General features: G+C 38.0%; 1 protein-coding gene across 2 annotated transcripts in view; it reads right to left on the bottom strand.

The window, feature by feature from the left end:
- Nucleotides 1-1,474: 1,474 nt before the first annotated feature.
- Nucleotides 1,475-12,741, bottom strand: part of Gtsf1 (gametocyte specific factor 1) — an 18,977-nt gene continuing 7,710 nt past the window's right edge. For both annotated transcript variants that reach the window (XM_004637932.2, XM_023722883.1), the window contains exons 3-9: nucleotides 12,115-12,215; nucleotides 9,282-9,408; nucleotides 8,461-8,544; nucleotides 7,937-8,000; nucleotides 5,899-5,993; nucleotides 4,750-4,783; nucleotides 1,475-1,881 (exon numbers count right to left, since the gene is read on the bottom strand). In XM_004637932.2, coding sequence (XP_004637989.1) covers nucleotides 4,767-4,783; nucleotides 5,899-5,993; nucleotides 7,937-8,000; nucleotides 8,461-8,544; nucleotides 9,282-9,408; nucleotides 12,115-12,215 — 488 coding nt within the window. In that variant the 3' untranslated portion in view covers nucleotides 1,475-1,881; nucleotides 4,750-4,766. The remainder of the gene's footprint in view (nucleotides 1,882-4,749; nucleotides 4,784-5,898; nucleotides 5,994-7,936; nucleotides 8,001-8,460; nucleotides 8,545-9,281; nucleotides 9,409-12,114; nucleotides 12,216-12,741) is intronic.

A 12,741-nucleotide genomic window follows, 5' to 3' on the forward strand; every position in this document is an offset into this window, starting at 1 on the left:
GACTGACTGCCTCGTTTAAGCAGGCACTTAAACAACTGAGCTAATGGGCGGGTAACCTAAGCAGTCTCTTAAAGTTTGTGAACCAGACAAAATGGCAGCTAAAACAAACTAAAGAAACAACAGGACTACCTTATTTCCAAAATTAAAACAGGGAGGCATTCTTTCTATAGTGAATGCTATTCACACTCCTGAAGGGTTTGTGATTAAAGTCTAGTAGTCATAAGCGTAAAGCTATCTTTCCAAAATGACAAGATTTTTCAGAAATGACATATTATTTTACTTTTAGATACTTTAAAAATACATGGTAACTATGTTCTATTTCTTAGTTGAATTGTATTGCAGTAAGAGTCATGTTTCTAACTGCTTTTCTTAAATTAGTTAGGCTACCCTGATTACAAGTTTAAATACAGATAGTTGTGTTGCCATTATCAAAACAAACAAAATCAAAAGTCTCAAATCTTCCAGTAATATGACTTTAAACATAAGTTCAGTTATTGTGAGATGCTGATTAACGTACAGACACAGTCTGAACTGGGGGGCATATGGTGCACACCCTCCACCCCCATGTTATGCCTTCTACAGGAGAGTCTAGTCATTCTCTTAAGACCGCACAGCTACAAGTAGAGTACTATACTGGCCATTATCTTGGATTTGTTGAGTTTGGCACTAAATAAACAAGACAGCTCAACTTCCTTGTTTTGTGTAAAACTCCAAGAAAGCAACATTCTTCAGAAGCCCATTCCCCTTTCTATCTGCTGCCTGCAAACACCACCAAAGAGACTGTTTCTGGAAATATGTCAGTATGCTTTATCCACCTACCTATCTATATGATACACCAAAATTCCTTCCATGTCACAATTTTAAAACTAAACCACATTAAAGCTGAAAAACCAAAAATGGTCTTGAAAGGCTACAGCTATAGCATGTGCTTAATATGCACAAAGCCCTGGGTTCAATCCCTAGCACTAGAAGGTAAAAATACAACAGCAACAAAAACAATAAACTTCCACAAAAACTGGTCTGGGGAGATTATGAAGTCTCCTTTTAATGAACCACAAGATGATACGGTAGCCAGAGGCTTTGATGTTTCAGAAATCTGAACTATTTTATTATTTTCTAATTAGAAAAGGGATTGGTATAAATAGAGACCTGCATAAAGCATACTGAAATATTTCCAAAAATATTCTCTCTAGGGGGCCTGGCCCTAGCTCAGTCCTTTAAGTGGCTGCTTCCACAAAGCTGTCAGCCTCAGGTTGCTGGAGTTCGAACCTCACAACTCTCCCGCTGGCCAAAAGTGCCCTGAAGGCATTCAAGGAACAAAAAAAAAAAACAAAACAAACAAACAAACAAACAAAAAAAACAACAAAAAACAAAAAAAAACAAAACCCACCAAACAAACAAAAAACAAAACCCTTACAAAAATATTCTCTCTAGTGTAAATTATTAAATACACTTCCCAGGGCTGTCACCAGTGCTCCATATATTTACACTCTGAAGTTTAATCCGATTTCTTACACAGGTGGCACGATTACCTTTCTTCTCTACATGTACATCTGTTCCTCTTCTTCATTCCGGTTTTTATCCCTACATAGTCCATACCTAGTTCTATAGCCAGTACATTTTCTAGCTGGAATGTAGGGAGACTAATAAAACAAATCTAATCCATGTTGGAAATATTCAGTCCTGAGGATTATAAAACAAGCTATTTAGAAGATGTTCTTCTGAGTATGAGGGTTCTTATTAGTGAGGACTCGAGTGGAGAAAAAAAGGCATTTGTCAGTTTGAAAGTCACAGACCATTTTTATCATTCTCTAATTAGATAAGGAGAAAAAAATGAACTCTTGGGTAGCAGAAAGAAGCAAGTCTTCAAGGTCCTGGCATCTGCAAGGAGAGAAGGGGGCAAAAGAGGCAGTTCTTAATGCCTTTCAATGATGAAGCACCACCTATATCTGACAACAGGTCATACAATGATAATCTAAATTCTTGCCCTCTGCTGGAGGAGACTGCTATTTATGGCAGAAAACCTAGTATGGCCTTCAGATCCTTAGCTTTAGTACCACTCTGCACAGAAAAATCGATAGTTGTAGAGACATTCTATATAGACACTAACATTTACTTCCTGTGTTAGCAGGTTCACAAATACTCTCCAGAAAATGACTCCTTCAGGTAATCCCGAACTAATTCCAATTTAACTTATACTGATCCTTCTCTCCTCTTTTGTACTCTAGTTTTTAATTCAACAATATTTTAAAGCTATTACAATGCACATTAGAGAATAAAAATTAATATGGCTTTACTTTTATAGTAGTTGTATAACAAAAAGGAGTTGAGAAAAACAAATGAGATAAAGTGCATTAAGTACTAAGTGAATGAAGCATTTTTGTATACTCTATGTACATTTAAAAAATTATAACCGTAGGGCTGGACAATTAGCTCAGTGGATTAAAGTGCCTGAAAGCAGGCACAGGGGCCATGCTGGCCCTGCCTCTGGGGAATGCTGCGATGGCAACTGAGGTGGGGCGTGGTGGCACCAGCCTGTAATCCCAGCTCTTGGGAGGCTATAAACAGGAGAATCACTATATGTCCGAGACCCTGAACACCCTGTAGACCCTTCCCTAAAACACAGAAAAATAATTTACAACCATAAATTCCTTATGGCAATAAATCATGCCTATTTCTGTTGTATCCGTCTAAAGAAGCTAGAAAATTCAGTAATAAGCACTGAAAAATGAATTATTTTTAATTTTTTACTTTATTTTTAAAAATTTGTGTGTGTGTGTGTGTGTGTGGCCAGCTCAGCCCACCGCTGGCTGGCATGTGGTGCTGGGGGATTGAACCACAGTCCCTGTGCTTTGCTAAGCTTGTTCAAAGTAGGTGCTTTAGACCACTGAGCCATCTCCCCAGCCCCTATTTTTAATTTAATTTTTTTTTTTTTGGGCTGGCTCAGAATGCCTTCAGGGCATGTTTGGCTGGCTGGAGTTGTGGGGATCGAACCACAGCAACCTGAGGCTGACTGCTTTGTTGAAGCAGCCGAATTATTTTTATTAAGAGGATAATAATGTCTGTGGCTGCTTAAGGATTCTATCTAGGTCCAGGGAGATGGCTCAGTGGAGTAAGTGTTTCCTTGGCAAGCGCAAGGGCCTGAGTTCAATCCCTGGTTCTGCCAAAAAAAACAACTACTAAAAGGATTCCTATCTAACATACTTTTCTTTTTTTCTGATTTCTCAGGTGTTACACAGAATAATAAATTTTCAGTGTGTAAAGAGTTAAAGAGCGGAGAGTTTTGCCTTGTAAGTGCAAGGGCCTGAGTTCAATCCCCAGTTTTGAAAAAAAAAAAAAAAAGTGAAGAATTATTTTTATGTATTTATTTAGTGGTATTCAGGATCAAACCCAAGGCCTTAGGCAAGAGTGCTACCACTGAGCCACATCCTCAGCCCAAATTCTAAAGACACGTCTGGTAAGTTACAGAGACAGAAAGCTCTCTGAGGTTTTAATCTACAAAGTCACTATCTTTATTAGACAGCTATCTTTAATGTATGAACAATGTAACCCAGGATGGGCTTACAGATGTGTGCCAACACGCCTGGCCCAGGCTTTGAGCATCTCTTACACTTCTCACCACAAGAAACATTAGTTTTTGGTACAAAATGCAGTCTAATAGATTCATCTGCTTCACTGTCCAGAGAGTAAGACTAGAAAGTAACAGGTCAATTATTCATTTATTTAATATACAGTCACTAGCTGGAAATGGTGGGGCATGCCTGCAATCTCAGCACTTTGGAGGCTGAGGCAGGAGGATTGCCATGAGTTCAAGACCAGCAGGGGCTACATAATTTTTTAATTTTTGGTTGAGACAGGGTCTTGCTATGTAGTTCAGGCTGGCCTTGAACTCAGTGATCCTCCTGCTTCCGCCTCCAAAGGGCTGGGATTACAGGGCTATACCACTACACCTGACAGTCTGGGATACATAGTTAATTCAAGGCCAACCTAAATTATAATACTAAGATTGTCTCAACCAACCAACCAACCAACCAACCAATGAACCAAAGTTTCATCAAATATAGTCATGAAGACCTACTATGTGTAAGACAGTTGGGATATAATGCCAATCCCAGCCTTTGCAGTATTTTCTTTGCCATGAGCAATGTGGCTGGGCAACTTCAGCTGAGGTAGCATTTGAAATGTCAAACTTGGCTCTATCATGGATATATAGAGGAGGCTCAAGAAAAGGTTTCATCTGTGAAGAGTAAAAGATACTGGTCTCTTCATATAGATTTCTGTGAGGTTTTGCTAACTCAAATACTCAAATGAAATGAACAGTGCAAGACTCTCAAGAGACACAAAACTTTTAAGTGCTCATTAAAGAGAGTATGAATTTTTTTTGATGAGGATTAAACTGTACTGCACAAGGAACAAACTGCAGAGCAGTGAAGCACAGCTGTCTGATTAATCTCAGTCCATTAAGAGAAGCATGATAGATCTAGAATGTAACTTTGATATAAAAAAGGCAATGTGTAATAATCTAGGGAAAACAACTTAGCATGTTAAAGGAATTCTAATTTAACCAGTAAATGCCTATTCATTAGTGTGTAAAGTCGTAACAGAGGCTATATCCTTAAAAAACACATGTGCACACTAAGGTTTAATTTGGTACCATAATCTGAAAGAAAATTGGACCTAAATTACTTTATGTCCAGTTAAGTCTTGCAATCATCTGAAGATATAGTAATATAAAACTGAAATACTTACTTGAGAAAAATATTCAGTTACTGTGCATTTCCATCTACAAGTAGAAATATTTCAAAGTAAGTATACCACGTCAACTGAAATCCCCTCCATCCTCTATGTTTACTAAAGACAAATGACTTATTCCTGGGATATACTGAATAATAATATTATAAAAGTAGAATAAATTGGTGATTGGATTCCAATTAAGAGCACAGGAAAAGAAAATAGTCCTTTACTTATTCAGCCTTTTGGTACAGAATTTGGTAATCATTTCTTCATATCTGAAGTGAAATATTTTAAAAGGAGTATCTGCCACTCAAAAATTATTTCAAATAGTTGCAAAGGATGAATTAAAAAGAATCTGAATTTAGGAGCAACATTAGGAAACGTAAACTTGTATTAAATAAAATTCACACCTTTAGTATTCTTACTGCAGGAATTCTTTTATGAGTATCAAATCTCCACATAAAATCAACATTAAACTTGACTACTGAATTTGATTGATTCTCATCCAATTCAGTTTGCAACCTGAGTGGTGGAAAGAACTAAGCTTGTGAACCGAGGTACCACTGTATTTTGATATGAATTTAGTAACTACGTATCTAGCATGGCCTAGGATGTCTGGGGAAGACATCTGAATTCCATTCCTTATGCTGGTTCTTAAGGCTTTTCTCTTCATTTCCTTCTAGGCCCTTGCAATACAAATGCTGATCATAATTCCCTTTTGATATCATGCCTGGAAAATTAGGGAGGACTTCCTCTTAGTCCAAATTAAAAGCCTTTTTACTGGTTCCCAAATTTACTCATGGTACTTAATATCAGTGACTATCTCATTTTGAAAATACTCTTCTAGTTTCTGTGTTCTTGTAGTTTTTTTTTCTTTTTGCAGAACCGGGGATTGAACTCAGGCCCTTGCGCTTGCCAGGGAAGCGCTTATTCCACTGAGCCATCTCCCCAGCCCCTGTATTTTATTTTTCATATTTTTTTGTTTCTAGCCAATGTGAGACATAGGGTAAAATAAAAGAGGCTTAGGATGTAAATTTAAGAAAGCATTTATTTTCATGCTCATGTATGTGCAAAGCGTGTAGACATAAGAAGTCTGAATAGTAGCATTTTTTTTTTTTTAGTACAGTGAAGGGAATAAAAACATTTTATCTCCATTTCACTTACTGTTTTTCCATGGCAGAACATACGGCAGAGATTTGGGAACTCGCATGCCTGAAGCCAGGTTGCTCTTATGTTCCATAACTATGTTGCTAGCAGAACTGCAAAAAAAGAAATTTAATTATGTCATCATTATCTGTATTCAAGCAGGTGCACCTAACACAATCAAAATATTTTTTGTAATGTGAGTGAAAACAACAATATATATTCATGTGAAAAAATGTAAACACATTTCTCTCAAAACACCCTTATAATTAGAATGATTACCCTTTCTCTGGAAGGTTCTGTTTTTTATAGGCAGTAAGATGTGTCACCATTTTCCAGAAATAGAGATAAACAGCCTTGCCATCTACTGTTCAATAGTATGACAGTTTATCAACTCACTCAATAAACATACAAGATAAACTGAAATGTTGTTCAATCTAACCAAAGGCAGGAAACTTGTAATCAATGGAATTCATCTTTAAGTTTTTGTTTTAAAGTGCATATAAAACTGTATATAGGGCTGGTGAGATGGCTCAGTGGTCTAAAGCACCTACTTAGAACAAGCTTAGCAAAGCACAGGGACCGCGGTTCAATCCCCCAGCACCACATGCCAGCCAGCCCCACCCCCTGGTGGGCTGAGCTGGCCACACACACACACACACACACACACATAAATAAATAAATAAAATTTAAAACTATTTAAAAAAAAACCCAAAAACTGTATATACTCAGAATTTCTCTCACTCATTTTTTTCTTTTTGGCAGAACCGGGCATTGAACTCAGGCCCTTGCACTTGCCAGGGAAGCGCTTATTCCACTGAGCCATCTCCCCGGACGCTATTTCTTTCTTTTTTAAGACAGGCTGTTGCTGGATAGTTAAGGCTAGGCTTGAACTAGCAGTGATCTTCCTGCCTCAGATCTCCTGGATGTGGGGATTAGAGGCATGCACCACCACCTCTGGCTTAGAATTATTGATTTTAGAGACTCAGAAATAAAATTCAATAAGCACTTCATTTTATTACTTTTTTTTGGTACCAGGAATCAAACTCAGGACTTGTGCTTGCTAGGCAGTTGCTGTGCCAATGAAATATGTCTCTACTCCCAATATACACTTTATTTGGGGAAAAAATTAAGTTTATAATCTCACTTAGATTGGACACTTGATCTTATAAGATCCGAGCGTTGGCAACAATGGGGAATCTTATAGTTTTAAATTAGATACAAAAATTAGTGGGAAGAGATAAATGTTTTTCCCTACCCAATGGGTAGTCTGGATTTTTTAGTCTCAAATTAAAACAATTATTTTTTTTTGGAGACAGGGTCTTGCCACACAGTTCAGGATAGCATTGAACTCCTGGGCTGGCCTGTAACTTGCAGCAATGTTCCTACCTCATACCAAGTGCTGGAATCCGCCGCACCAAGCCTCAGAAAAAATTTTCAGAGTATTAAAATAACTTAAGGGCTGGAGAAATAGCTTGGTGGTCTAAGCGCCTGCCTGGCAGGCACAAGGACCCGGGTTCATCCTTGGAACTGCATGATGTACCAGCCCTGCACTGAACCAGCCACTGAAACCGGGTATGGTGGTGCACATCTGTAATCCCAGAGCTGGGGAGGCTGAGACAGGAGGATCACTAGGTGTCTGAGCTGCATAGTGAGACCCTGTACCAAAAAAAAATATAGACACACACAGAGACACACATACATGGAACTTATTTTTCCACTGGGGGTATAGCTCAGCAGCATAAGCGCCTGCCTGGCAAGTGCAAGGTCCTGAGTTCAATGCCCAGTATTAAAAAAAAAAGTAAACAGCAAAAAATTCAATTAAAACAAAAGCATGTCTGGTACTACTGTCTTTCTTAAGACCCTAAGATAGTATTTCTGTATTCCTAATGATTAGCACAAAGCACATATCCATTTTATGAATCAAGGATTAATGAAAAAACTCACCCAAACAAGTGTGAACTATCACCAAAGAACACCATCAAGGAAAGAAAGTGGCTTATGTTTACTAACAGGACACTGATATGGGAAGCGCTGAGAATGAGACCATTTCATTTACCTGTTGTTGCCACAGAAGTTGGCTGTGCCCCAGACAAACGGGGTGCTAGTTTGTTCCCACAAATCTGCCAAAGAAAGCAAAACACTGTTTGTGATACTACTACATGTCAGTTCATGATAGCTGAATCTGTAAGATGGAAATTAATACACCAAAGTTAGGAGATGCAAGTAAAAATTGATCAAGTACTTTCCCCAAGTGACAGAGAAATAGGAATTTAATTGAAGGATATAAACACTAGCTACATAAATAATAATAAATGTGCCTAGTAACAATCAAACACAGATGGCACAACACAATTTATGGAAAAAAAACAGATGTAAAGAAGTGTCTTTTGCAATGAAGAGGGAAAGGCTGTTCTACATGTCTGCATGGTGATACAAATGTGCTCATTTTGGGGCCTAATAAAAATAAAAACACATTCCAAACAACGCGGTATGTTCATAAAAAGGAAAATCTTCCTTCTGTTTTAAGCAAATGATCTGAGATTTAGATATGGTGAAGAGAAAGATATGAAGGCCCTTCACCTTTGTCCCAATCTTCATCACATGGCGGGCACTGCCATGTGCTCTCAGCCAGTCTCTCTCGTCCAAGGTTCCTGGTCTGGTTGACTGTAAGACAATTAAATTTGACATAAGAATGGGGCAGGGCCAAGTTACTGTGCTTAAAGTATTCAATAGCACAGGGCATGGTGGAATATGCCTGTAATTCCAGTATTTGAGAGGCTGAGGTAGCAGGAGCACCATGGGCTCCAGATCAGCCTAGTTTTCACACTGAGCCCAAGGTCAGCCTGAACTACAAAGTGAGTCCTTGACTCAAAAAACCAAAAAGGGCCAGGGATGTAACTCAGCAGTGTAGCACCTGCCTGTCAAGTGCAAGGTCCTGAGTTCAATTCCTGGTACCAAAAAAGAAAAGATTCCCCTTCCTAAAAAAACCCAAAAAACAAAAAACAAAAAAACCCCACCAAATAAAGGGAGTTAGCTTAACAAGAGGTTGTAGGGTAGCCTAATGGGTCTTTGTTTCTAAAACATGAATAGTATGAAAGCTAAACAGAGGAGGTCTTGTCTCTTTGATGACAGAAAACAAGAAAGATACCATGTTTATAGCAATACAGTAATTTTTACTTTTAAGACAATTTATGAGTAAAATTAGGCTGTTTAGAAGAGAAAGCAGTCTGACATGCATAAACAACCAGGCAACCTATTGCTGATATAGGCAAAAATCTCAAAGGCAGAAAAGTATTTTTTTTCTGAAAAAGTGAAGCCAAAATCAAGTTGACAGTATGGCACAATACAAATTTGAATGGTCTAGCCTATATTATTGCAACATTTTAGCTAGTTAGGCTTACCCACATCCTGCTCAATACAGCTCTTGTCATCACAGCTTGAGATATGGTGACTGATTTCGGCCCGAGGAACCTGGTGGCGAGCATTGAAGGGACAAGTAGCCAATTTGTTTGCAACATCAGGATGATTCTGTGGAACCAAAATTAAGGAATCTGTCAGTTCTTTGGAACTCTTAAAACCCAAGGGGAGTGGCTTAGCCTTATTCAATTAAAATTCCTCAATAAATTTAAGGGTTTAACTATGGTAGGCACATTTCACAGAAAATTTAGGGGGAATTATTTATAGACCACTCAAATATTCCTTCAAAATCATTAAATATATGCCTCTCTGTTACGATTATAGAGACAGACAATGTAGATATTGGAATTTAAGTGGCTTATACAGAGCTAAATGGTAAAAATGAACCATTTTCTTTTCTCTGTCAGTCACAAGATTACAGCTTGTAATGGTAGAACTCTCTGAAAGCTGACATTCAGGATAAATAGTAACACTAAACACACTCAGTCTGCATTGCGGTAGTGCCCCTACTACCACAATACAATAGTCTGGAAAATAGCTGTTGTAAAGAAGCTGCAGAAGAGACAAACCAATGATTTTTCAGATTAACACAAGGACACTTATTTAAAGTAATGATGCCTGAAATGAGGCTCTGAACAATTTGACCTTTATTTCAGCTATTTCACTAAGGAAAAAAAAATCTAAAGATAGAGTCTACTTTGCTGACTGAGTTCCTTGCTTTAAAGAAAAGGTAGAAAAGGTTTAAGATCACCTAAATCCTATGGTGAATACATGAACACTTAAGAAATGTATTAGCAAAAGAAAATGTTACAAATGAAAGTCAAAAAGTAAAAATTATGTGACACAGGCAGAATGCTAGACAAATTTACAGGATTAAGAAACTTGTGAGGGCAGGAATCTCTGTTTTTCACAGAGAACTAGGCATTTCATGCAAAGGTACTATGGACAACAGAAAACACAGGAATTACAATAGTGCCTTTGTGTCACTTTTCTCTCCCTACCTTTTTTTTTGGGGTGTGTGTGTGTGTGTGTGTTTGAGACACAGTCTTGCTGTGCAGTTCACGCTGGCCTTGGGCTAGCCCAAACTGAACGCACAATGATCCTCCTGCCTCAGCCTTCTCAGTGCTGGGATTACAGGTGTGTGCCACCTTCCCAATTTTTAATCCTGAGGAAATAATTTGAGAGGCTAGAGGAGGAAGACAAAGTGACATTTGTTGATCCACACTCTTTTTTTTTTTTCCAACATTTATTTATTTATTTATTTATTTATTTAATTTTTTGTGTGTATGTGTGTGTGGCCAGCTCAGCCCACCTGGGGGTGGGGCTGGCTGGCATGTGGTGCTGGGGGATCGAACCGTGGTCCCTGTGCTTTGCCAAGCTTGTTGCAAGTAGGTGCTTTAGACCACTGAGCCATCTCTCCAGCCGCTGATCCACACTCTTCAGGTTTAATTTTAAGTGATCCTTTTTCCAGAGATTAAAAAGAGGTAAAGAATCAGCAAGGCACACTATGTTTCTAGGACTGTAAAAGGAACTTGTTTGGTGTGTGCTATGGATTGAACCCAGGGTCTTGTGCCTGTTAAGCACATGTTCTACCACTGAGTTACACCCCCAGCTAACAGAAACATTCTGTAAAGATGTCAAATCTGAATTGTAAGCAGTTTGGATTAAACATTAAAAAATTGTTTACCAAGCTTATTTTTGACTGTTTTTGGTCTTTGTATCTGACAGCTACATTCTAGCAATTTTGTCAACATGTCTCTTAATATAGCTCTAGTTTATATCTACATCTATAAAAGAGTGACCAGAGAGAATTTTTTTAAAGATGGTGGAATCTGGAGAAACAGTTATTTAGGAATGCTATTTTCTTGGGTTAACTTTCTAGTTGTTCAACCTCCTGAAATTTCTAAACAAGAACAAAAATAAGAAAAAAAATATATTGTAGCACCTCGTTCTTTCAGGACAATAAACACATCAAATTTATAAGACGGATTGCTCATTGCTAACAAAAATTAGTGTTTTTCTTTTTTTCGGTACCAGGGATTGAACGCAGGACCTTGCATGTGCCAGGCAAGTGCTTATTCTACTGAGCTATCTCCCCGGCCCTAGTGTATCTTCTTCTTTACAAAGCGCAAGATCCAGTGATACTGTTTATATAGGGTGCTTTGTTACTACTTAAAAAATTTGTCACTAGTTTTTAATGGTAGCAGGGAGACCTTGTGCTTGCCATAAATGCTGCTGAGCTACATTCTCGGTCCCTAGAAGAAGAAAAACTTATGTATCCTAAGAAATAATAAACTTTCTATAAATATTGGTAGATAACAAGGAGGTAGGGCCTCAAAATAATCCTGGAATTCAACTAAAACATTTATACTAAAACTATTTGTTGCTTATAATACCTAGCTTTATTTTCTTAAACATTTTATTTATGTTATGAAGGGACTTCTCTTTTGCTTGCTTTTTTCTGATCATTAGGAGAGTGGTTGAGGAGTACTGAACCCTTTATCACTACTTTGATGATACAGGTATGATTTCAGATTCATATTTCCAGGTAGCAAGAGTCCCCTCTAAATGCCACAATCAAGTAAGCCTTCGTCCATGTTTCCTCCTCCTGCACACAGCAATGCCCGTTGGTCTCTCTGAAATACAATCACATTTAATACCTAGCTTTTTGAAAGAAATCAAGACGACAAGAGGACAAATTACAAAAATAATACCTTATCAGCTGAGTAAGAGATAGCTCAGTAGTGTAAAATCCTGCCTGGCAAGCACAGGGTCCTAAGTTCAATCCCCAATACAACAAACAAAGTAATACCTCACCTTTCTGCACTTGATAAGATGATAAGGAAACCTGCAGGCCCTGATCTGGTGGTTTTTGTCATAGGGACACTGTAATAGCTTTTCAGGGTCCAGGGAGTCAACTGAAAGAGAGATAAGCACATCGAAGTATGAATTATAACAGACCTTTGTAATACTACTGCATTTCAGGCACACTGGCTTAAAAAAAAAACCAAACACCACAACCCCCCCCAAAACAGAATCTATAAGCTAGATAATAGAAAAAGTTAGTGTAAAGAGAAATTAGTTTTAAAAAATTTGATTAAACAATATGTTACTGAGAATATAAAAATTGTTACCACTGAAAGTGTTTTTTTTTTTTTTTTAAACGGGCTTGCTTTGTAATGCTGGCTGACTTTGAACTGGCAGCAATCATCCTGCCTCAGCCTCTGGAGTGCTGGAATTACGGGCATGCACCACCATGCTTAGCACCACTGAATGTTAAAAAATCCAAAAGAACTAGAAAGTCATGGGTTGAAGAATCAGTTCATATTTTGATTAAATATTCCTTTCATTTAGATGAGGGAAGGGCTGGGGATACAGTTCAGCGGCACAGGAACTGCCTGACAAATATAAGGTCATAAGTTTCTTTCTTTTTTTTTTTTTTTT

Source organism: Octodon degus, unplaced genomic scaffold (assembly GCF_000260255.1).
Source record: "Octodon degus isolate 3935 unplaced genomic scaffold, OctDeg1.0 scaffold00093, whole genome shotgun sequence".
In the NCBI taxonomy this organism is placed as follows: Eukaryota; Metazoa; Chordata; class Mammalia; order Rodentia; family Octodontidae; genus Octodon; species Octodon degus.